Source organism: Anabrus simplex, chromosome 1 (genome assembly GCF_040414725.1).
Source record: "Anabrus simplex isolate iqAnaSimp1 chromosome 1, ASM4041472v1, whole genome shotgun sequence".
Classification (NCBI taxonomy): Eukaryota; Metazoa; Arthropoda; class Insecta; order Orthoptera; family Tettigoniidae; genus Anabrus; species Anabrus simplex.
In genome coordinates this window covers 559113160-559138001 of record NC_090265.1, presented here as the reverse complement: position 1 = coordinate 559138001, position 24842 = coordinate 559113160, and the positions used below count along the sequence as shown (strand labels likewise).

Below are 24842 nucleotides of genomic sequence, written 5' to 3'. Positions count from 1 at the left end.
TTGGAATTTTGTCTTCGTACGTTAAGCGGCTTCGGAAGAATTCTTTTTTTTTTTTTGACCCCCATTTCTCAAAATGTTATTTAACTCCAGGACATCATAATGAATGTTAACTTCGTAAGTCAAACGTTTTCAGAGAAATTAATATTGTTATGATAAAAATACCGTCTGTTTTATCCCTCTAATTTATTTCAGGATGGCCCAATAAATGCACAAACACACACACACACACACTCTCTCTATTCAATTATTAATTGCTGGTTATTTACAAGTCTCTGTTCTTTTCACACAGTAGGCGGTCCGGGTCGTTGGTATTACCTGGATGACGGTAATCCTGATTAACAGGCCTTTCACTTGCGCTCGTAAGTCCAGTCAGCCCACAGAGCAACTGGTGCAGTCAGCTAGATTTGAACACAGGCCTACTTGCTACACAACACACAATAACTGCCATGGTTGAATAACTGTTCCATGGTTCGACTCCAGAGACAGTGTAGTAATTCACAAATGAACAAAAAAATGAAATGGCGTATGGCTTTTAGTGCCGGGAGTGTCCGAGGACAAGTTCGGCTCGCCAGATGCAGGTCTTTTGATCTGACTCCCATAGGCGACCTGCGCGTCATGATGAGGATGAAATGATGATGAAGACGACACATACACTCAGCCCCCGTGCCAACGAAATTAACCAATTAAGGTTAAAATTCCCGAACCTGCCGGGAATCGAACCCGGGACCCCTGTGACCAAAGGCCAGCACGCTAACCATTTAGCCATGGAGCCGGACACAAATGAACAATTAAACAGCAACAGTTCAACAGTGTTGAACAGCAGGGCAATACTCCTCATAAGAACTACCATTAACACTGTTCCAATTATACTCATGATAACTGCTCTGAAACGATATGTACTTTACAGATATAAATGTCTATAAAATAACATATTTTCTGTTAAGGGGGCGATGTTACTAATGTAACGAGGCACACATCATTTTGTGATGGAAATGTTAAAAGGGAAAAATATGCATTATACCTGAACATAACAATTGAAAATTTACCTCTAGAAATATGGGAGATGGAATAGGATACAGTGAAAACAGCAACCTGTTGTTGAATGAACGATGAATGAATTACGAATATAGTGTTCATTGTTGATGAGCGAATATGTTCCGTGTAACATCCAACATTAAAAACTCACCCTTATGCGATTATGTAATAAATTCAGTAACAATGAAATCTTGATGTTTTTAAGGATTAAAGCGCTGTCCTGTAAGATCACTGAGCTTTATTGGGCAATGTACTGCATCTCATACAAGAGGACTTTATCCATGCGCCTGTTTTAAATGTGTTTAGGGAAATCTAAGCAAGTTTTTATTTTGCTTACAGGATACTTCACACAAGTGCCGGTCCTTTTGAAGGATTCTCAGGACAAGAATATTTGGCTCAGGAATATCGTCAAGATGATGACTTGAACCTGGAACCATCATTAGATTCTTCAGACAGGACGGCTAAGTACCTGGAGATCCATCGAGCAACACCTGCAGACAATATCAGTGCTGATAATGTCACAACGAAGTCTATTGACCAAAGAAACGATACATTAACACAAGAAGAGAGGGTGTTCTTTAAACATAAGATGACAGTGACAGAAACAAGAAAGATTCGAGTCACTAAGGTACAAGAAGTGTCGGATAATCGCATCACTGCTACCTTAGAAGTCAAGAACTGCATCCCCATGTACAGTGATATACCTTTCTGTAGACCTCCAAAACCAATCAATCCTGTAGTTCCTTATCCAAGACCACCACCTCAACTGTTCATACCAGTTATTCCAAGACCACCAAGTCCTGGACACCATCCTCATCCCGGCTCATATTCCACGGGAGGGTCTTCCCATAAACCTGGAATACACAAGCCTATACCTTTCATCCCATTCCTAGGGTTTTCTCATCTTACGCATCCACTTAACTTGGTTACCTCTTCACTGCATAAGCCACATCAGCATTCTCAAGGTCCTAAGGAAGATGTGAAACCAGTTAAAGAAGATGGAGCTGACGACAAGGAAGATGTTGGAGTCACAGATGACGATTTGGTGGATTATTCCTCCAAGATCGTTCCATCAGACACATCAGCTGAACCTGACGTTGACTCCGGCACCGAATCTGCGTAGGTATGATTACACATTATAGTACCTACGTAATTCAATATTTTCAAACAATACATTTTGTCCATAAATTAATGTTTGAAGATACTGTTGTTCTATGTATGTTTGGTTCGTATTCAGTTTATAAATAGTTGATTTCGTGAACCTAAATGTTACATTCTTTAACTGCAGTCATAAGATAGATTATCCTGAATTTTAGTATGTGCTAGCATCAACTTGCTTATACTCCTCTCATATAAGGAGCAAAAATCGTTAGATTGCTTGTATTTACACAAACAAACTCGAAGGCACTAGTCACGTGTTATTTTTGTTTGTACGTGCTACAGTATATGAAACGCTTGATTTAAAAGTGTTCTAATAATTCATATAAATATTATATAGTACAGTATTACATATTATCAACATATAATTAAATAATTCCACAGATATATTGAATGTAATAGGGTAAATATACAATATATTGTACTATTTACAATGTCAAGGTATTAAGTATACATTCTTATATTTGACAGGTAAACATTCCAATGACAAAAGCAAGAACGATCCCATCGAGCCGAATTATTTGTGAAGAACTATATCGTCACAGAGAAGAACATAAGGAAGACTGGTACTGGCCAAATGCATGTACTTATTCTGTAACAGTCAAGACAATCACATGACATTACAGACTGTGATTTATTGAAAAGAGCTTGTAGAAGTTGAGTTACTTCTAGAATAAGTTTAAAATAACGTTGTGCAATCAAATTATATTGTAGGTATCATATCTTATTTATAATTATTTATTTTAGAATTTAAAATGTAAATGTTGAAGAGGAAATGCAATACTCTTTCAGAAGTCGTCTTCTTTATTCAAATTTTACCAATATGGTCCATTCTAGATGTAGCTCCCCCTGTAGGCCAGTGGTACAATGTCGGCTTCCAGACTACAGTCTCGATTCTGCAGAGGTAGTACAATTTTCGACGGATGGAAAATATCCCTCCAGTAGTCCACATCGAACAATGCCAGCATGTAAAAGATATCCAGTGACACATTCCGTGCCTACCCAACAACATTACGTATGGGTGGGCGGCATCCATCGCGTATGGGAAACTGCGTGTTGTTGTAGTGTTGTGTGTGCTCTATGAGTTTCAAGGATGTTGGAGACAGCACAAACACCCAGTCCTCGAGCCAAGGGAATTAACCATTTAAGGGAAGTCATGACTGGAATTTCGAACTTCTACAATTTTTCTCATTCCGAGGAAAAAACAGATATCATATTTTGTTTGGTTTTTATTGTTTGCAAAACCTAATAAGGTCATGCTCTCCATCCTTTGACACTAAGAAGATGAGTCATGTTGTCATAATACTGAAGAAATAGCGAAATTTTACTTCAAGGTTATTCTAGAATACACAACAGTCTCCGGTAAGAACCAGATACGTTGCGTTATCTTGTTAATATTCTGAATATTGATAAAAGTGGCTTCAACAAAATAAGTAAGTTTGTCTTGTGTATAACACATTTTCTGTTGTTATTGTCAACGTGGATATTACCTTGTAAATGAATTATTGGCAGTGAATTTACACAGCTGCCTCTGTTGAGGAGACCTATTAAATTTTCTTAGCTAACAATACACAAATGTGACTTACGTGCTTTTTTTTTTTGGTCCACATAAGAAAATAATGCCTGGTCAATGTAGGACAAGTCGTCCGGCTCCGTGGCTAAATGGTTAGCGTGCTGGCCTTTGGTCACAGGGGGCGCGGGTTCGATTACCAGCAGGGTCGGGAATTTTAACCATCATTGGTTAATTCGCTGACACAGGGGCTGGGTGTATGTGTTGTCTTCATCATCATGTCATCCTCATCACAACGCGCAGGTCGCCTACGGGAGTCAAATCGAAAGACATGCACGTGGCGAGCCGAACATGTCCTCGGACAGTCCCGGCACTAAAAGCCATACGCCATTTGCTAGGACAAGTCAGTTCCATTCACGATCCAAAGCAGATACATTATTAATTTTTCGAATTAAACAAAATCCAACCAAAGCCATTATTTAGAAAGCTGTTTCATGTAACGCAGAATGGTTTGCCAACATTTGGTGAATCGGTGAGTTCGTATCGTTTAAAAACAAAAAATGCTACCCCTGAGATTTTTTTTTTTTTTTTTACTTACCTCGTTATTTTCTGGTGTGAGTTATTTACCACTCATCAAAACCAAATTTAAAACCCAAGCACATATTAATAGGATACAGCCCCACGCAAAACTTGGAGTTGATTAGTTGATTGGTTGCGAAGTCATTGACAAATAATTTTAAATTTTATATTTTGTATGGAAAATGCTCCTTGCGGGCCAGTTTTAACTTTTTTTAGGGCTATAATACAGCAGACTTGTCAAACATACTCATATATTTAAGAACAAATCCAGTTTTGCAGTCGGGTATAAACTATTGCAGATATATTTTTTTCAATTCTTGCTACTTTTTCTTTTTTTGCTAGTTGCTTTACGTCGCACTGACATACACAGGCCTTAATAGTGACAATGCGACAATAAATGACTAGGACTGGGAAGGAAGCGACCGTGGCCTCAATTAAGCTATAGCCTCAGGCTACATTTGCCTGTTGTGAAAATGAGAAACCACGCAAAAGCATCTTCAGGGCTGCCGACAGTGGGGTTTGGACCCATCATCTACCGAATGCAATCTCACAGCTACGTGGCCAAAACCACGTGGCCAACTTGCTCGATATAATCATTCTTTCACTTGAGTTGTAATATATATATACTAGCAAATGTGCTCGTGCTTCGCTACGGTATTCTACATTGTATACGGATATCGAAGAAAATTACTGTTCACGCAGTGAATAAGATTTTTTTTAATCGCATGCCTCTTAGCGTTATCAAAAAAAACAGCATGGTGATACGTCCCCATACTTTGTTTCCATTGTGTAGAGCGAGTTGCGATGATAATGGCAGGCTCACTTGCCTACTGCCATTCACAATTTTCTACTGTGCGGTCACAATCGATTTGGGGAGTTTTCTTCACAATGGCAGGCCCCCTTTCTATACTTCTAGACACAATCGGCTAGAGGATATTTCAAGAAAATTGAATGCTCCTTTGCCTTCTGCCAGTCAAATCGGGAGGGGAATATTATTCATTACAAGGGTCGACCTCCTTACTAACGCCAGTTACACAGGAGCTGGAGAAAGAACCCGTTCCTACTGCCAATCAAAGTCGAAACGGATTGCACCATAATACGCCTCTTTTAGCGGCCTAATGGTTGATCCTATGATATATTCTCGAATCTCCTCTATTTATGGGTTAGACTGAGTTAGAATCTTTGAGTTGGGAGAAATCTGGATAAGGTTTCCATACACTGCATTACTTTTCGGATACTTATGTGAAAGGTAGAAACATGGGATTTGGCTCACACATGGCTACTAGGAGGGCCAATGTTCGTGCCGAATTTTATGATTCTGTCTTTTAATAAGAGTGTCAAACTATGGAATATAGTTGTAAAAACTGCAAATTTTACGTTCAGTCGAGAAACAGGGCCAAATCTAACACATAGGAGATAGAGATAAGACAAACAGTCATAGGACCAAAGTTGTAGATCACTCCAAATTGAACCATGTCTGTAACATCTTCAGTTTTTGACATATAAGTATCCTCATAAAAGGTATTCAACCCCTTTTGTCACCATATTTCACCCCCTTAAGGGAATTTTCCTAAATAAAAAATACGTGATTTTTTTAAAGGATATTCCATTTATCAATTTTTACGTCTGTAAACTGTTAATTTTTTGAGATATAGGTGTACTCATTTAAAACTTACACCTCTGTTTACCCCCTTAGCGACGGAATATCAAAAAATTCTCCCTCAGTGAGCAACTACACTCTAATATCAATGTATCTCCGAAATTTCATTGCTTTATGTTGCGTAGTTTTGGCTGGGCGTTGATTACAGCCAGTAGGAGTTAGCCTTTTATATGTAAAGATTTACAAACAAAACAATATGTACCTCCTAACATGAATAAGAAGAGTGTCCACAAATTAGCCATTCTATTATTAGCAGACATTGTTATGGATTCCTATATTAAATTAAATAAATGCCACTCTTAAAACCTAGTGTGCTTATCGTCCAACTAAGTATATTATTCTGAAAACCTATTCACGATTTCGTATTTATAGTCGTACTGATTTGTTTTTAGTGAAAATTAAATATAGGCGTCCACCTCTGTGGTGTAGTGGTTTGTGTGATTAGCTGCCACCCTCGCAGGCCCGGGTTCGAGTACCGATTCTGCCACGAAATTTGAAAGGTGGTACGAAGACTGGTGCGGTTTCCACTCAACCTCGGGAGGCCAACTGAGTAGAAGGGATTCGATTCCCGCCTCATCCATCGTCGAAGTGGTTTTGCGTGATTTCCCACTTCTCCAGGTAAATGCTGGAATGGTACCTAACTGAAGGCCACGGCCGCTTCTTTCCCTATTCCTTTCAATCTTCCCATCCCCCACAAGGCCCCTATTTAGCACAGCAGGTGAAGCCGTCTGGAAGGGGGTACTGGTCCTCCTCCCCAGTTCTATCTCCGACCAAATGTCTCACGCTCTAGGACACTGACCTAGACTTAGGATCCCTCGCTGAGTCCGAGAGAACGCTGGACGATAAACTGATTAAATAATAATAAATATAGGCTACTGTTAAATTATTTGGACTAAACTGGGATAATATATTTGAAGGTGTAATTCCCTAACTCTTAAGATTATCGATAATAATTAAACGTCGTTTATCCTCACGACATTACTAGTACTAGTGATACATACCTGGTTATGGCCTCTGTTGTTAAAGGTGCCAGTGTTTAAAAGGAGGAAATTATTAGGGATTTCTCTTGTGTTACCTTATGACTTTCATGATATATTTCCAAAATAAGTTGGGTAGATGGTAGGTGAGAAAAATAAACAACAACAGCACGTGTTTCGTGTAGTGGCCAGAGGCGTGCTTCGCGCTCTTGCAGCTAAGTTCTGACACTTGGAGTGTCACGCGTTAGCTGGACTGTCTGCTAACAAACAGAAGAACAGGACTAACGAACACCAAAGAAAGGAGTGTAATTAACCGTAGGCTATAACTCCTCAACTCAAAATTCCAGGAAATAATAATAATAATAATAATAATAATAATAATAATAATAATAATAATAATAATAATGTCGAATCCTTGTCCCGTTTCTCCACTGCCTTCAATTTTATCAGAGAAATTAATGAGATGAACGGAATGATGTATGATAGTAGGAAGGGAGAGGGTGAAAACCGGAGCCGGCGCGTAGTCTATTCCTGTCGACTAGCACCAGGGGGTCTGGTCAAGGCTTTATGTCTCCATTCGACGGACTAATCACGATCAAGAGCATCATATGCCCTCACTCTACATGAAAGCTGCGGAGAGATTTGGAATTGAATCCAGGCTTTTGGCACGCAATCCAGTGATTAAAAATGGTATACCACCACTTCTCCTAAAAATAAATCTTAACAAAATCAATGCCAATCTCACCTCATAAGAAATTGTTTGAGCAACAGCCCGCAACCCTCCTAATAATTGCCGGCCAACAATCTGATGGTGAAACTTTTTCAACCAACGGAACTGGAACCGGCTAATCAGTGTCAGACCATATAGGCTTCACGCCTTATTAATCAGGACCACCAGGCGGTCTATTATTATTATTATTATTATTATTATTATTATTATTATTATTATTATTATTATTATTATTATTATTATTATTATCATATTATAATATAATAATAATTATTAATAATAATAATAATTCTATTGATGTTCTGAGCTTTTCCTTGTGCTTCTGGCACGTTCACATCATTTTCCACAAGCATGCGTACGCATGATTTTTCGTTGGAAAATGCTAGAGTGCTTGAACCTTACAAAAGATCATTTTAGGCTTCTTAAAAAAAAGTGATGTGAGCACAGTAATTTTGTCTTTGTTTCTCATACCATTGGTGTTTAGAAGAATTTGCGTGAGAATTTTTGCGCCTTTACCTTCGGATTTCAAGTGAAATACTTCGACAGCAATCACTATATTCTCCTTCAAAGTCACTTTTCTTTACTTACCAATCGTATGAACTTTTCCCCTCATCATTAAACGTACAACAGTATTTCGTCATTGCGCCTCGAAATATCGCTGTATGACTGTTAAGGGGAAAAATACTGACCCGCGGCACATGTATCACAATGAAAATTCGTTGACACAATTCATGCAGTACTGAATCTTAGATGACAGAAGCATTCCGGTCAGAATTCTAAGCTGAAATATTATCACATAGCTGTTTTTCTAGGCGCAACGACGATTTCTTTTTCTTTCGCTCCCGAACTAACCATGACAGTAAAAATACCCTTACTTACAGTTATACTGTCCCATACACACACAATACTGAACTAGTAAACTGAAACTGTCAATGACAACTACTTACTTTTAAATTAGTCCGCGACGTTGACTACCAAACAAGTGGCCGCGTGGTTAGGGTCGCGCAACTGTGAGCTTGCATTCGGAAGATAATGGGTTCGAACACCACTGTCGGCAGTCCTGAAGATGGTATCTCGTTAACACACCAGGAAAATGCTGGGGCTGTGCCTTTATGAAGGCCACGGCCGCTTCCTTCCCACTCCTAGCCCTCTCCGATCCCATCGTCGCCATAAGACCTATCTGTGCCGGTGGGACGTAAAGCGAATAGTTAAAAAAGAAGCGACGTTGACTCGATAATTACTTTATTTCCTCTCGCCTGAACTAACAGTACCCATCTTGGTGACCTCTGGTGAACGAATATGGATGTAATATTCGAAAAAAGGTACAATTATTAGTCGATGTGACGTAATTCCTGGCGATACTACGGTTAATATTTCTCAGGTGACGGGCGATTACATTTGATTCAGTATAATCCCGGCCATTCCGAACCTTTGTAATGTAAATGTTTATTTTGTAAAGCTATTCCACTTCACTTTGATACTCATTTGTGCTTTGTGCTGTGATTGAGTGGCGTGTCCCTGTATTCTTACATTATAAAGCTTTATGCATTAATTATTTGCTGTGTGAATAAGAGTCCAAACAAGTCACACAATAACTTCGGACACATCCTGAGCTGTATAAAAAATATAGGCCCCTTAGGCACGCGCCTAGGGGCGGTGGCATTAGGGGTCGGAAGATTTAGAGTAATACTACTTTTTCTTGATATCTAATGTCCTGTATCATGTGAATAATCAAAAATGAGTACCAGGTTAATTCCTGGGAGCAAAGGCGGCCGGGCGTAGAGCTCACCACTCTACCCCATCACGTGCCGCGGTTAACCATGGTGGAGGCCTTTACCTTCCACTCCTCCAAGGGCCTTCATGGCCTGTACGGAGGTGTCTTTGTCTTTTGTTTTTATCATGTGAATAATAAGATGGCCTTTTTTAGAACAGTATAACAACTGTTAGGTCCTACTTTTCTAACCCCAAGTAACATATATTTAGTACCTGTCATTCTCAACTCTTTTCAATAAGACATTCTTGTTTCGAGTGATATTGTTACTGGTTAACTGATGTCGATGTATTCTTCTTTATTAACCATAATATCTAAGGACGAGCGGGTTGTACGTTTTCTTAGAGTTCAGTAATAATAATAATAATAATAATAATAATAATAATAATAATAATAATAATAATAATAATAATAATAATAATAATGTTATTGGCTTTACTTCCCACTAACTACTTTTATGGTTTTCGGAGACGCCGAGGTGCCGGAATTTAGTCCCGCGGGATTTGTTTTTACGTTCCCAGTAAATCTACCGACACGAGGCTGCCGTATTTGAGCACCTTCAAATACCATCGGACAGAGCCAGGATCGAACCTGCCAAGTTGGGGTCAGAAGGCCAGCGCCTCAACCGTCTAACCCACTCAGACGGCTTACAGAGTGCAGGGACCTTGGTTGTGAGATGCATTGTTCTATCATAAATTATAACCCCTAAATTCTTCCACTGGCGGCCAAGGATTGCCACACTATGATTTTGTTTAGCAGTGCGACTTTTTTTCTTGTTTTTCAATTTGTTTTACATCGCACCGAAACAGATAGGTCTTATGGCGACGATCAGATAGGAAAGGGCTTAATTAAGGAACAGCCCCAGCATTCGCCTGATATGGAAATGGGAAACCACGGAAAACCATCTTCATGGCTGCTGACAGTGGGGTTCGAACATACTATCTCCAGAATGACAGTGCTAAATTGCATGGCAAGCTAGCTAGTTAGTGAGTTATGTTTTCTTTTTCTTTTCTTTTTTTGTTAGTTGCTTTACGTCGCACCGACACAGACAGGTCTTATGGCGACGATGGGATAAGAAAGGGCTAGGAGTGTAAAGGAAGCGGCCGTGGCCTGAATTACGGTACAGCCCCGGCATTTGCCTGGTGTGAAAACGGGAAACCACGGAAAAGCATCTTCAGGGCTGCCGACAGTGGGGTTCGATCTCACTATCTCCCGGATGCAAGCTCACAGCTGCGCGGCCCTAACCGCACGGCCAACTCGCCCGCTGGGGTTATGTTTGTCGTACTACATTTACCGCATAGGTATTTGCATATTGTATTAGAAATTGATATTATTGTGCTGTGATTTTGTGATCGAATGGTAAATTACATTTCTGATAACCACCTAAATAGGGCCTACGTCTGCATAATACGTGAAAAAACTCCTGAACTTAACCTGAACGGCATTTCGTAAATTATCAAACGGGAAAACGAGAATTATTCTATCGCCGAGTTTGCTTCCGTGTAAGTGAGATGAAAACTTCTATAACTGGTGAGTTTAATAACATCTTTAAAAGTTGTCGGTTTCTGAATACACTGATTTTGTACAACTTTACATACTCTTTATCCAGCGCACCATATTCTGTAGTTATTTCTAGTACCTACCTGACTGTTGTCCTTTTTGGTGGGCCTGTGCTATATGGTAACTATGCCCGGGGACCCAGAAATGTTAAGTCCACCACTGAACACATCCTTTTTTTTTCTTACAAGTTGATTTACGTCACACCGACACAGATAGGACTTATGGCAACGATGGAATAGGAAAGGGCTAAGAGTGGGAAGGAAGCGGCCGTAGCCTTAATTAAGGTACAGTCCCAGCATTTGTCTGGTGTGAAAATGGGAAACCACAAAAAAACCATATGGCCAGGTTATCTGACAGCTGTTGGTGATCTAACTAGCCTTCAGACGGAAGACTCGACGTTAAGAAAACAATCACACAAAGTTCAGTTCGAGACTCGTGTTTGTAGCTACCACTATGAACGTCTCTGAAAAAGGAGATGCAAAGAGGAAAAGGGGTTGTGTAAGAAACATAAAGATAAGGAGTTTAAATGTATTTAATTTCAAACATTTTGAGTGATAAAAGAACTTTTGGTTACATTGTCTAAGTATAAAAGGTATACAGTTATATAATTATTTACATTGTATTTCTATAAAACAGTAGACGTACAGTCGTTCCAAAAAATTAATGACCGCATGATGTTATATGATCCTCACATTTAATATCTTATCAGTCTTCATTTTATTTTTTTATCATTCACCTGCCATGTAGATACAAACCTTGTGAATACCCAAAACAAGTATTGTATCTATAGCTTGAATTGTTTCTAAGAAAACGCTACTTACACAGAACCACGCGTTCATTACTGTTTCGAGCAACTGTACGTGTACAAATGTTTTACACCGTGGTTAGGAATTACGTGCAGAGATTAGCATGACTGTGAATAGTCACGAACTGGATATGTTGACTACCCCTAGAGATGCAAACCAAAGTCTTCCTGAGTTTTAAATGAGTTCTATGACGATTTCCCAGAACAAGCAGCGCTGGAGAATTCCACAGACAGCTCATAGACGACTTAGCGCTATTTGGACAAAGTACGAAATTTATTGTCTCCTTTCGACTACAACAGCTGTCTTCAGCCAGTTCTAACAATCTTGTCGTTACGATTATCACATTAGTTCATATAGTGTTCTGTGTCAATCGGTGCTGTAAATTAGTTTTAAAGAAAGGTAGAACAAGATACTCATACTTTCGCAAAAGTAAGAGGTTTGACCCTTCAAAAGAAAAAGGAAAGAGCTATGAGCGATGTGAAAACGTAACTATTACTAGGCCTCACAAACCTAATACTGTCGCAGCAGAGGAGAGGTGTCTCCAGTAACTGGAAGTAATGCTAGGCTCAGCTAAGTGCCTAGGGTCGCCGCCCTGTACCGACAAGATGAGAAGACCTAGAGGGCTGGTATAGCTCACAATTTGTTGATATACCGAGCGAGTTGGCCTGGTCGTGCGGTTAGGGGCAGGCAGTTGTGAACTTGCATTCGGGAGATAGTCGGTTGGAACCCCACTGTCGGCAGCCCTGAACATAGTGTTCTGCGGTTTCCCATTTTCACACCAGGCACATATTCATTAAGGCCACGGCCGCTTCCTTTTCTATTCCATCGTCGCCATAAGACCTATCAGTGTTGCTGCGACGTAAAGCCAAATGTTGTAAAACAAATTTATATGTATTTTATTCCACTTTAACTGTCTACTAGCAGGTTTGAGAAATTCTGACGTACCGGAATTTCACTTTGAAATGCAGCAATAACTCTCTTGACTCGTATGTCTTGAATTTAAGTATTCTTAAAAGTCAATAAACTACACCATGATTTCATCGCGCTACATTCAGCAAATGAGGCGAGTGCCTAATAAACTATACCACTCAGTCGGTCGTGATAACCGAGTGGCATTATTAAGGAGACCGCGGTTCGAATCCTGGCCCATGCATGTAGGATTTTTTAAATGAAAATTCACGTCCCTTTAGTTCAGATTCCACGCAATACCGATGGTCCCATGGCTGTGATCACGACATTTCTTCTGTTACCCAGCTGATCTAATATACTTCAAGGGAACAACGTGGTAGCGCTTCATAAACATCTGATCTGACTTGAAACTCTAGTTGTCTTGAACGTTGGCCATTGTGGAGAAATTGTCATGGCATTTGTCAGTCAACCAAGATGATTCAAGTTTTTAAGTTATGAGGACTTCAAATATTTTAATTATTTAGCTTGTATTTAGAGAGTATACATTATTTCCACTCAGTGAATTGAGAAATATGAAGTAAGTCAGGTAGTATTTAAGGGAGCTCGTTCTGGGGAGACTTGTCACAGTAATCCAGATCAAAGGGCATGCGGGAAGGTTTACAGCCTGTCACGGAGAACGTGACGACGTGCTTAGGGTCCTGTAATTTGAGCGTCTCCGAGGCATAGATGGTACTGGTGACGGTGACGTCCTTGCCCCACCAGCCGGCAGTCATCGCCGTTGGAGCGATGGGTGTGGTCTGAATGACAGGCTCGCTGGTTTCGACCACAGAGCCGTAGCGATACCAGCTGCGTCCTAAAGTCTTGGAGCGAATAGCCTCGACATCGCCAATCTCGTGTAATTCCACCAGCTTGGTAGTTTCCACCCTGTTGAGTAACAAAATAATATTAGAAAGCAAATATGGATTCACAGAGACACATCAATAAAGAAGTCGTTCAGTTACAAAACTAGTCGTGTCCGTACGAACTAACATTTCAGGAATCCCGAATAAATGCAATATGAAAATTCATAAAATTAGATGGTTCAGTTTTTCGTGAGAAAATGTAAAATATTATCTCGATCACACCATAAAATAATACCAGTTTTAAATTATTATTTTTGAACGATTTGGACATACGAGTTTTGTTGCTGTTTCATAGCGATAATGGTCTTTCCAGCAGCATCTGTGGTGATATGTTCAAATTTGTGGTGAAATTATTTTATGTTATATGCAGCGAAGAGTTGGGATTTAATACTAAAACATATACGTAATCTGTATTGATATTTAAATCCTAGCCTTTGATTTTGAGGTCGCGTCATAAACGTTGTACTCTATCATTCTTTATGTATGTATGTATGTATGTTGGGTATTCAACCCGAAGGCTGGTTGGATCCCCAACAGGTTCACCCTTAGCTGTCATAGATGGCCTAGGTGTCACTGAAGAGGCGTACTAGGGAAATGAGGAGTGAGGTAGTTTCCCGTTGCTTTCCTCACTGGGCCAGAAGTTGCTAGTGCACGTCAGTCTGCCAAGCCCACTGAAATGCGTGCACCAACCGACCCTATGAGCGACATTTTCACACCATTCATAGCAGGGACTCGCTGCATAAGGAATGGCATTACTAGCATCGCTCATGCCTCGGTCACTTTCATACTGTCAAAGCCAAGGATAAGACTGTCAATGAAAGTGACAATTTTATTCTAGCCCATATCAGAAGACATAGCGCACTATAAACACTACATCTTGCCAGCAAAAGCCTAATATCGTAGCTAAACATTTGTTAGTGATCAAACTATATCTTGGAGAACGTGAGATTCTTGTTAATCATCCATTCTTTCCTGTAATGTTTCGTCAAAGGTGTTTCGTACTGCCGTCAGAATATCTGCTTACACTGTTAGTGCAGTTGCAGATTACAGTTTACCACGTTTCAGTATGCTTTCTCTTTCACCACTGACACTGTTGGAGTTCACTTCACCTATTAAGATAAAATTTTACCGGGCGAGTTGGCCGTGTGGTTACGGTCGCGCAGCTGTGAGCTTGCATCCGGGAGATAGTGGATTCGAACCCCACTGTCGGCAGCCCTGAAGATGGTTTTCCGTGGTTTCCCATTTTCACAACAGGCAAATGCTGGGGCTGTACCTTAATTAAGGCTACGGCCGCTTCCTTCCCATTCCTAGGCCTTTCCTACCCCATCGTCGCCATAAGACCTATCTGTGTTGGTGCGACGTAAAACAAATAGCAAAAAAAAAGATAAAATTTCCTTATTGTCTTTGTGTTATAGTTCACTTCACATATTAAGATATAATTCACTGAATTTTTGCGTTATGTTCCTCTTACAGTGCTGGAACACAACCATTTTTGAAACCGTTCTGTTGGTTCGGACATAATGTGTTTTATGCAGTAGGCACAATGGACATGACGATTTCTGAAGTAGTCCCAAATCTTTATCGCTTTAACACGCTTAACACGTGCTCTACATGGGTGTCACTATCGTTCTTTACTTTACACATAATTATGTAGAAAAAATAAATAATTGAGGTGTTATTATACTGGATGTTTAATTCATCATTAGATATTCAATAAAACATCCCGAAGTACCGCCGTGGTCCCACAGAGAAGTTCACTGTATGATTTTTGTTTAGATGGCCAGTGCTATCTGGCTATCTGGCAGGCAATCTTGTAGGCCACAGGAGCCTGCATCAACACAAGAAGTATTATAAGTATTGTAAAAAGTATGATTTATTGATTTTTATGCTGTAATTTTACGAATAAAGATGAACATTTATTTCTATAAACTATTTCCTATCTACTCCTTACCAAATGTTAATTGGTAATTTTGCTATATGGTCGCCAATGTTGTCAGTTAAGAAAATGTAAATTTGCTCAATTTTATAATAAATATATGTATTGGGTTAAACGTCTCTTATGAGCCCAGACGAATAGGCATGAGGGCTGGGATTTGGAACTAATCGGTATGGCTATTGATACGGTCTGCCTACGGCGCGCAGGAACCGAACCGCACACGTATTAACAAGGGCGGCCGCGCGCTTTCGATTCGCCACCACCGGCAGGACGTCCCACGAACCATGCCAGTTAGACACCAACGAGCGATGAACCGACAGTGTGGGACACAAATCCAACTACGAGCGTTTTAACCGCAACAATTTTAATATACGCTTTTGGAGCTGGAAGTACCGCGGCTGCTGGCACCAGACTTGCCCTCCAATGGATACTCGTTAAAGGATTTAAAGTGGTACTCATTCCGATTACGGGGCCTCAGATGAGTCTCGTATCATTATTTCTCGTCACTACCTCCCCGTGCAGGAAGTGGGCAATTAGCGCGCCTGCTGTCTTCCTTGGAAGTGGTAGCCGTTTCTCATGCTACCTGTCCGGAATCGAACCATGATACCCCGTTACCCGTTACAATCATGGTAGGCACAGAACCTACCATCAACAATTGATAAAGCAGACATTTGAAAGATGCGTCGCCGGTACGAGAACCGTGCGATCAGCCCACAGAAAACCGTTAACGGGTTTAGTAGACAGTAGGACTTAAACCCACTGTCTGCCAAATCCCGAGCTTACGAATTAACTACCTGATACGCCAAAGCGTATGGCAAAACCGGTTAGACAAATATACTCACATATTGCTTAACGAGGTAGGACTGATAAGTAATAAAAGTAAACAGGCCACGATTTACTGTGAGGCAATAATGATGATGATGCTTCTTGTTCAAAGGGCCCTAACATCGAAGGTCATCAGCCCGTGAGTCAATAATGGTACCCTAAGCGTAGCGAAGTCAACATCTCAGCGGTCCGCCAGCACGGCATATCCAGTTATATAACAACACCTATGGTCTCGTGACAAAGTCACTCAGCGATGCAATGTCCGCTTCTGGCAGCCAACGTGTTAATAGAGATTAAACGGAGTCTGCACATCTATTACTATACTAGAACATGTATTCGCTGAAACTGTATAAAATTAGGGCTTAGCCCTAACTCGTTTCGAGAAAAAAATATGGGCATAAAAAGTTTTGCAACTCAATTATTCAAATTTAAAATTTAAAAATTAATTCATACTGCAATATGACAGAGGACAAAGTTTCAACATTAAACATATTTTAATAATTTTCTGCCAGGCTGAGTGGCTCAGACGGTCCACACTTTTAAGGAACATTCTCAGATACATACAGATACGCACTTAAGTAAATACACCAGTGATATAAATATCTAATGAAGTCAGTCACACCGATAGTATGAGTAACTAAAGCCAGTTTCTGATAACCCGTACGAAGAACGGGTACTTCTGCTAGTTAGACTATATAGAAGAGTCACGTAATTGTATTAATTTCTATAAAACATGAGTCAGCACGATGTTAAAACACTGGATTGTGTTTCCTATTTCTGAAAATAATAATAATAATAATAATAATAATAATAATAATAATAATAATAATAATAATAATAATAATAACCAGAGGACCAGTGCTGCTCCGTAGCATTCGTTATAAAGAAGGTCAGATAACTCGTCTTGATATACCTGTCGTAGTCAAATTGTTTTGCCTGCTCTTTCCAATGGTTTTATGAACATTTAATAAGATGCGCTTTATAATATGACGCAGTTCGTAGTCCATTCTGACGTCATCATGCCGTCTGTTTGGTAAAAATTTATCCTATATTCGCTTTTGTATCCTGCAGTTCTTGATATAAATCTTGGTATTGTGTCGTAGAAGGCAATGGTATTTTTAATCTCAGTCTATTGAGCTCATAGGTTAGTCTCGAAGGAGCGGGTTTTTTTTTCCCAGGCAGAGAACTTTTATAAGATACATGGCCTTCACTCTTTCTAGTTTAGCTGGGTTATCCATCGATAGGTGTTCGCAGATAATGTCTAAGGCGTATGTCATGATGAGGTCTGTTTGTACGTAGACTTTTATTCTCTTAGCAGCATGTAAGTTATTAGGAACGCTCTGCCATCTGTTGAATATATTTGGAAGCTGGGAAAGGTTAAAAAATCAAAGAGTATCTAGCAGGGAATAACACTCTTCAATGATCAGAGGAAGTGTATACTCTCTGGCTTAACAGATAGTAATCAAACATGGCTGCATGCAATGACATTACTAAGGTTGAAAATCACATATATCAGATTATGAATGAAAGTGTTAGTCTGTTATCCACCTGCTAAATACAGGGTAAGCCTCCGCCTGCAATCATTGGAGTGATCATTTGATTGTATGGTTACTCAAAGTTGGCTGAAATTAGAGACCTATCAATGTCTCATGATTCAATGGCAGGTCATTCTGGAGAGAATAAAATAAAAATGAAATAAATCGGCCCATTGGAACGGACGGACGGATTTTCCAAAGCTGTTTTAGTACACGTTTTCAATGTATAGATTATTATTATTATTATTATTATTATTATTATTATTATTATTATTATTATTATCGTATGGTCTCAGCTGTTATATGCAGGCATTGTAATTTGACACCATTTACGCTGTCTGCGCTACAGTTTCGAAGTTCCATTTTACTGTACCAGATGGCAGAGTAAATCCAATCTCTGTTGGATGACCTATGAGTTTAATGAGTATTTTTTGGAAATGAAAATCGACAGACTGTTTCAAGTCATTCTACCGGGACAGAAATGGAATGAATGAAGCCCCCATCTAGCGGCGAGGATGGGAATGTGCCAGCTGCCGAAGCCTGTCGTACTCTTCTGGAGCAATGATTAATGAAATGAAATGAAATGAAATGATATTAGAGAGTGTTTCTGGAATGAAATATGACAGGGAAAACCGGATTATCCGGAGAAAACCTGTCCCGCCTCCGCTTTGTCCAGCATAAATCTCACATGGAGTGACCGGGATTTGAACCACGGATCCCAGCGGTGAAAGGTTGGCGCCCTGCCGCCTGAGCCACGGAGGCATTTTTGTATTTCTTAATGAATGGAATCTTCAATTAATACAAAATGTGCAAGATAAAAAGGGTGTAAAAGTGGATAAAGAAACTCCAAAAATGGGTGGATAATTGGAAGTTGAAGCAATATTAGAACCAGGTAATAAAATGGAGTGTTTAGAAATCGCAGTATGTCCACAGCTGGTGTAAATAGTGCGAGTAGATAAAAAGGAATCAAATGAAAATCTTGTCTGTCGAGGATGGTTGCCTAGTTGTACTTCCTCTTAAAACAATAATCATCACTACCACCACCACCACCATCACCACCACCACCACCACAACTTCCACTTCTTGTCTGTCACCGAAAAATTGAAGAAGAAAAGTCTCATACAGATTACCAGATACAAAACAACGTTTTAAAGGCTCAAATTAAGTGCAGGATGTTGTATGGGAAGGAAATATTCATATATTACTGGATGCTTTAGCAAACAAATTCACTCAAATGAAAATGGAATATCTGATCACGGTTTTTAGAACAACATATACAACCGCAAGTATTGAAAAATAAGGTTTCAAATCAGAAACAATTGAACATAAGGCTAGGCACTTGGGATTTCATTACTGGAAAGGAAATAACAATTACTTGGAAACAGAAATGCTAACCGAAGAAACGACTGTCTACAACAGGGCCTCTCAAACGCCCAAACTCTCACGCGTGCAGAGCGAGGTGCATAGGCTCTGTGCACTGTGCATCGGTATACTTCGCCTCAACTCGGCTTGACTCGGATGGTGTAGTGTGCTGAGAGCGACGAAGCGTTTGGTGGAAGACAACGTGTTTATCAGTGAAATAGACCAGCGCACGACAACAACATAATAATGGAGCAACCTGTTTCGAAGAAAGCAAAGACTTCCGAAAGTCCATTTCAATCGAACTGGGAACTTTCGTATTTTTTGTTTGTTTGTTTGTCGTGACGATAACGCCAAATGCTTAATCTGTGGGACGATAATTACGTGCGTAAGAAAATCATCTATTGAAAGGCACTACAACACACTACATTCGGAAAATTATTCTGAAATCATAGGAGACGTCAGAGAGAAAGAATTAACGAAGTTGAAACAGCTTGAAGAAGAGCATTCTATATCCACAAATGAGTTTTGTTCCAGTACTGTAGCATTTTCATTTTGGTTACGGGTTCTGCATTTTTTTAAATTATGTTTACATTCCTCTCAAACATGTATGTGTATTTCTAATTCACTTTTTTTAATTTTTTTAATAACACTGGTAACCTTGTCCCATACAACTGTGCGTCTCCGCTCACCACACGTAAACATTTCGCAGTGGGGGAGAAACAGCAGTGAAGGTGAGGAACGCGGAGACAGGTGTAGGGAGAGAGGAGTGGGGGGTCTGCACTCTGGTCAACCAAGCGAAGTCGTCTTTTGCACCGTGCACAGTGCATGCACCACGCGCATGCACCCTGAGAGGCCCTGGTCTACAAATATATAGTGACAGGATTAATACTTTGCCGGTTCGTAAATCAGTAACAGATCAGTGAATATATGTATAATATTCTGAAGAGTGAATATGTTTTAGCTGGAAGACAAGTTCACCGAAGAGGAAAGTGTGTAGCATATTAGATTCAGAAGTTGGTGGCAATAAATATTTTAATGGGACATACTATTGGAAGCATTTGTTTATACAATTTTTTGTATTGTTTCATGACTAATTAAACAAACATAACCCATTTTATTTCATAGAAGGACGAAAATGACTTTTTGCCAGACTCAAAAAAGTACAGAGAATGGCACTTTACGGTACATTAGCTACTTTTCGGACACTTTTATTAGAAATAGTCTCTCATTTCTTAACTCGGTTTCAAACTATGTAAAAACGGATAGTCGGAGAGTAACCAAACTTAACCTTGTTGAATTGTTTCTCCGCCTGATTGCAGCACTGTGTCTCCGTGCCTATCTACACAGAAAATGTCATCTCTGCATTCCCAGCTATTGTATAGGTTAATCTATTTCCGACAGATAAATAGCGAATATATCACAGTATATCAGAAATTTCGTATTACTTTCGTTAACCCTGGACCGGAAGACCATGTTTACGACTCTGACAGCTTAGTGGACTGTTCACTGCTTCAAATAACATTAACGTCAACCACACAGCTTCATGCACACACCTCTCATATTTTTCATAGCCATACATAAAATATAAAACAAACACGTCACTGCATGAGTCACTGCATGGATGATTTGCGTGGGGACGTTCCAAAATTATTCGTATTTAAATATTTAATTCAAATAAGTCAATTTACCATTGTACTCAACAGTGACCCGTTTCGAAATTCCGGAGTCTCGGACATAAATATCTCACTCGTAATGTAAAACATCACTTTTCATGGATGTCGCATAAATAACTAATCCCCTCGGACAAATTATAAGTAAATCCATACCAACCAAATTGAAGTTGATCTATCCTATTTCCATTAAGCAAAGATAAGTTTTTTGGGCATTCTTTCTACGCTGAGATAACTGAATGCATCACACTCCCACAGAATCATTGTATGAGTCATTTAGACCCTGGCGCTACCATTGTAAGGTGTCACACTACGCTTGCTTACGGTAATAGTAACTACACAAATTGAATTGAGTAGAATATAATACGGACGATGAAATATCTAAGAATATCCTGCTCTCCAAACGGGTGCATTAACACAATCCGGAAGTACAGTACAACCAAAACACGAGATTGGCACGCTCAAATATTTGATGTTAGAGTGGCCTGGTAAAGCAGTGGGATGCATGTTTAAATGGGCAGGGTGGCTTTCTATTGATTTAACATTGACGTTGCTGCTTGTGTTTACTTTGTAATCTTATTATATTGGTGTGTATCGGCCTCGTCTCGGTAGATTAACTGGCATGTAGAAGAACTCCTGCGGGACACAATTCCGGCACCTCCGCGTCTCCAAAAACCGTCAAAGAGTAGTTAGCCGGACGTAAACACAACAATATTATTATTATTTATCCAACTATATATAGTCCTTAAACCTGTACCCGTCCTAAAACAAACTCTGTCCCACGCCCTCTGGGGAATGTTCACATAGAATTCATTCAGTAAAATATGGTAATAAAAGTTTCTGTCGCGAGAAAACTAAAATGTTATAATAAACTGCCAATGCAGTTAAAAAAGATAAACAATTTCGAAAAGTTCGATCCAGGATTAGAACATTATTAAACTCTCAGTTTCATAGCGTATATAATTCTAATAAAATTAAATTATGTAAATTAATGTTCTTTTCCAATATAGTTGACATGTGGGTAATTGTAATAAGTAATAACTGTAATATTAACAGTAAGTGAACCTGAACTAATTAAGTTCAACAAATAATACCATGTACCTACACCTACAAGATGTATGCGAAAAGATGTGCAATGCTCATTAAAAGCTATTTTGTATTGCGTGTGGTAAATTCTAATCACATGAGACGTCTGTGTTATCTATATGTATATTTTTGGACCTGAACTAATTAAGTTCAACAAATAATACCATGTACCTACACCTACAGGATGTATGCGAAAAGATGTGTAATGTTCATTAAAAGCTATTTTGTATTGCGTGTGGCAAATTCTAATCACATGAAACGTCTGTGTTATCTATATGTATATTGTAAGAGGTGGATCAATATTTATTCTATATATGTAATATTGCATATAAATAATACATAATATTTTAGATTTGAAATTTAGAATGTTACCACCGGCATATTATAATTGGTTACGTGAACGAACCGTACGGATGAAATTTAATTGTATTGTCGTCCTAAATGGAGGATAATAATTACTTTCACGCAAATCAACAGTAACATTTGCGGTAAATTACTAAATACCATTATTTCTAGAGAAATGCGCGTACGTACCTACTGCGACTATTTCGCTATAGACACGGCTCTCTTCTGTGGCATTCCACTTCATAGTGCCGTCTTGTTTCCTTCCTGAGATCCAAGGCTAGTACCGAAGAATGAGAGAGCTTTTCAAAATTAGAACTAAGCAAGATATTCATTTTTGGTTTTCTTGCCCCGAATCTCGCGTTTCAGCGATTGGCAAGATGCTTGTGTCACCAAGCATTGTGTTGCACACTTCATCGTGCCGTCTTTTATTTCCCTTACGAGATTCAGGGCTAGCACCGACGAATGGGAGTGCTATGTCTGTGAATTCTGAATATATTTGTCCATCATGACTAGTGCGGGCAGTTCAAACGGGAAAATGGAGGTGAAAAGTATGTCGCAAGTAACACAAAAATTATTTTTGTTGAAATAAAAATAGCATGGTCCCTGGACCTTTAATTATATTAATTAATGAGTTGTGGGCACAAGTCAACAAATAACATCAAGCAAAGCAAAGTAAAGCAAAGAAGTTCAAATAAGTTAAGTGAGCAAAGACCTAACACACAAAAGTGTTACATGAACAAAAGACATACTGAAGCGTTGTGACATAGAAGTAATAGCCGTAATGTAGTAAAGTATGAATGTATATATTTCCGTAGTAATAATAGTACTTATTAATTTACCGCAAAGTTTACTGTTGATTTGCGTAGAAGCAATCATTATCTTCCACATAGGACAAAAATTGTAATGAAATTTCATGGATACGATTTGTTCACGTAACCTTATTATCTACTGTCCAAACTTACGAGGCTAGGCCCGTAGTCTACTTGAATATAACTATAGATGAAAATAAGATAAGTACATCAGCAATTGCTCGGGCCGGAAAACAACAAGTCAAACTTGTCATTAGAAATACTTTTGTTATCGGTCAGAAATACTTTATCTCCGACCGAAGAGACCAACGTTTCTGAAGAAGGCTGAGGTCACAGATAGGGTTTCTAAGTGGTATTTTTCATTTTATTACCATAAAGCAATCCCTACAGCAGAATATATACCTCACATGTGAGGCATTTAAAACGAACACGTATAATATTTTATTCTCACCTGGTAGGAGGGGATGAATCAACACTGAGTGCTCGTAGACTCTTGCACGGAGGTAATGATGGCTGCACAACGACACAGGACGACGGTGTTATTTCAGTCACCGCTTTGTTATCCAGTACAAACTTGGTGATAGTGTTACCTCCAAGGAACCAGCGGGGATCTCTAGAGAAATCCTGTTCCTCGATGGCTATGACGCTCCATACCAGCAGGGGACTGACGATAAAAAGTGATAGGTTCCACATATTAACTCGTTCCGAAGATAATCTACTCCGTTACACTGTAAGACAAACAACAGCACAAATCAACATTGCTGAATAGTCAGACTGCACAACTTTCTTGAGGGAGACATATTACGATATAACATTCCGCTAGGAACCATAATTCTAACATATGGAAGGACAAATAAAATGTACATCTGTAGAAATATTTAAAATAAATCAGTAAGATATTCAAATACAGCTCGTCCTTCAAGCAAGAAACATCCCGTTTACCACATGTGTTTGAAGGGTTGCCTAGACACATCTGCTTTGCAGCGTACAACAGCGCTAGCTACCCACATACAGTACGTCCTTCATTCCAAGGCGCAGTCGTTTTATTTTAGGGACTTCTGTAATCATGGTCACCAGTATCGTGCGCTTAATGAATAAGACAATCTTTTCTTCTATGATATCTTCATTGTTACGTGTGTTTGTAGTTGTCCGGGGCAGGATTGGAAAAGAAATAGGTAGGGCCTTAATATTCACTTAACATTTCACACAGTTCTAGAGATCGCGCCAGTTGGCCGTACGGTTAGGGGCGCGCAGCTGTGAGCTTGCACTCGCGAGATAGTGGGTTCGAAACCCTCTTCGGCAGCCCTGAATTAAGGCCACGCCCGATTCCTTCCAACTCCTAGCCCTTTCCTACTCCATCGTCGCCGTAAGACCTATCTGTGTCAGTGCGACGTAAAGGCCAATTGTAAAAAAAATATATATTAAGTTGAAGGAAAGAAAGCACAGAAAATTACTTCTAGGATGTCCAGAATTAGAATCCAAAACTCCTTCTGTTCACTTCTGTCTTCCCAAGGCTACAAGACTCGCTCATATCGTACCGTACGTCCTTTTTATGGTAAACTCGATAACCAAACCAGGAACATCCCGGCTAAGCCCTAGATCACGGCAGTGTTAACCCTGAGTACCAACTAGCGTTATTACGGCGTATCCTCTACTCGCTCCAGTGCCGTACCTCGA

The 24842-nt window shown here is 39.5% G+C and overlaps 1 protein-coding gene and 1 long non-coding RNA gene across 2 annotated transcripts in view; one reads left to right on the top strand and one right to left on the bottom strand.

The window, feature by feature from the left end:
- The window catches only part of LOC137496941 (uncharacterized), a 179830-nt gene that overhangs the window by 47554 nt on the left and 107434 nt on the right, over nucleotides 1-24842 (top strand). The window lies entirely within an intron of this gene.
- Nucleotides 11501-24842, bottom strand: part of LOC136869658 (uncharacterized) — a 94313-nt gene continuing 80971 nt past the window's right edge. The window contains exons 2-3 of the mRNA XM_067144865.2: nucleotides 23617-23893; nucleotides 11501-13619 (exon numbers count right to left, since the gene is read on the bottom strand). Of these exons, the coding sequence (XP_067000966.2) occupies nucleotides 13289-13619; nucleotides 23617-23858 (573 nt within the window). The 5' untranslated portion in view covers nucleotides 23859-23893 and the 3' untranslated portion in view covers nucleotides 11501-13288. The remainder of the gene's footprint in view (nucleotides 13620-23616; nucleotides 23894-24842) is intronic.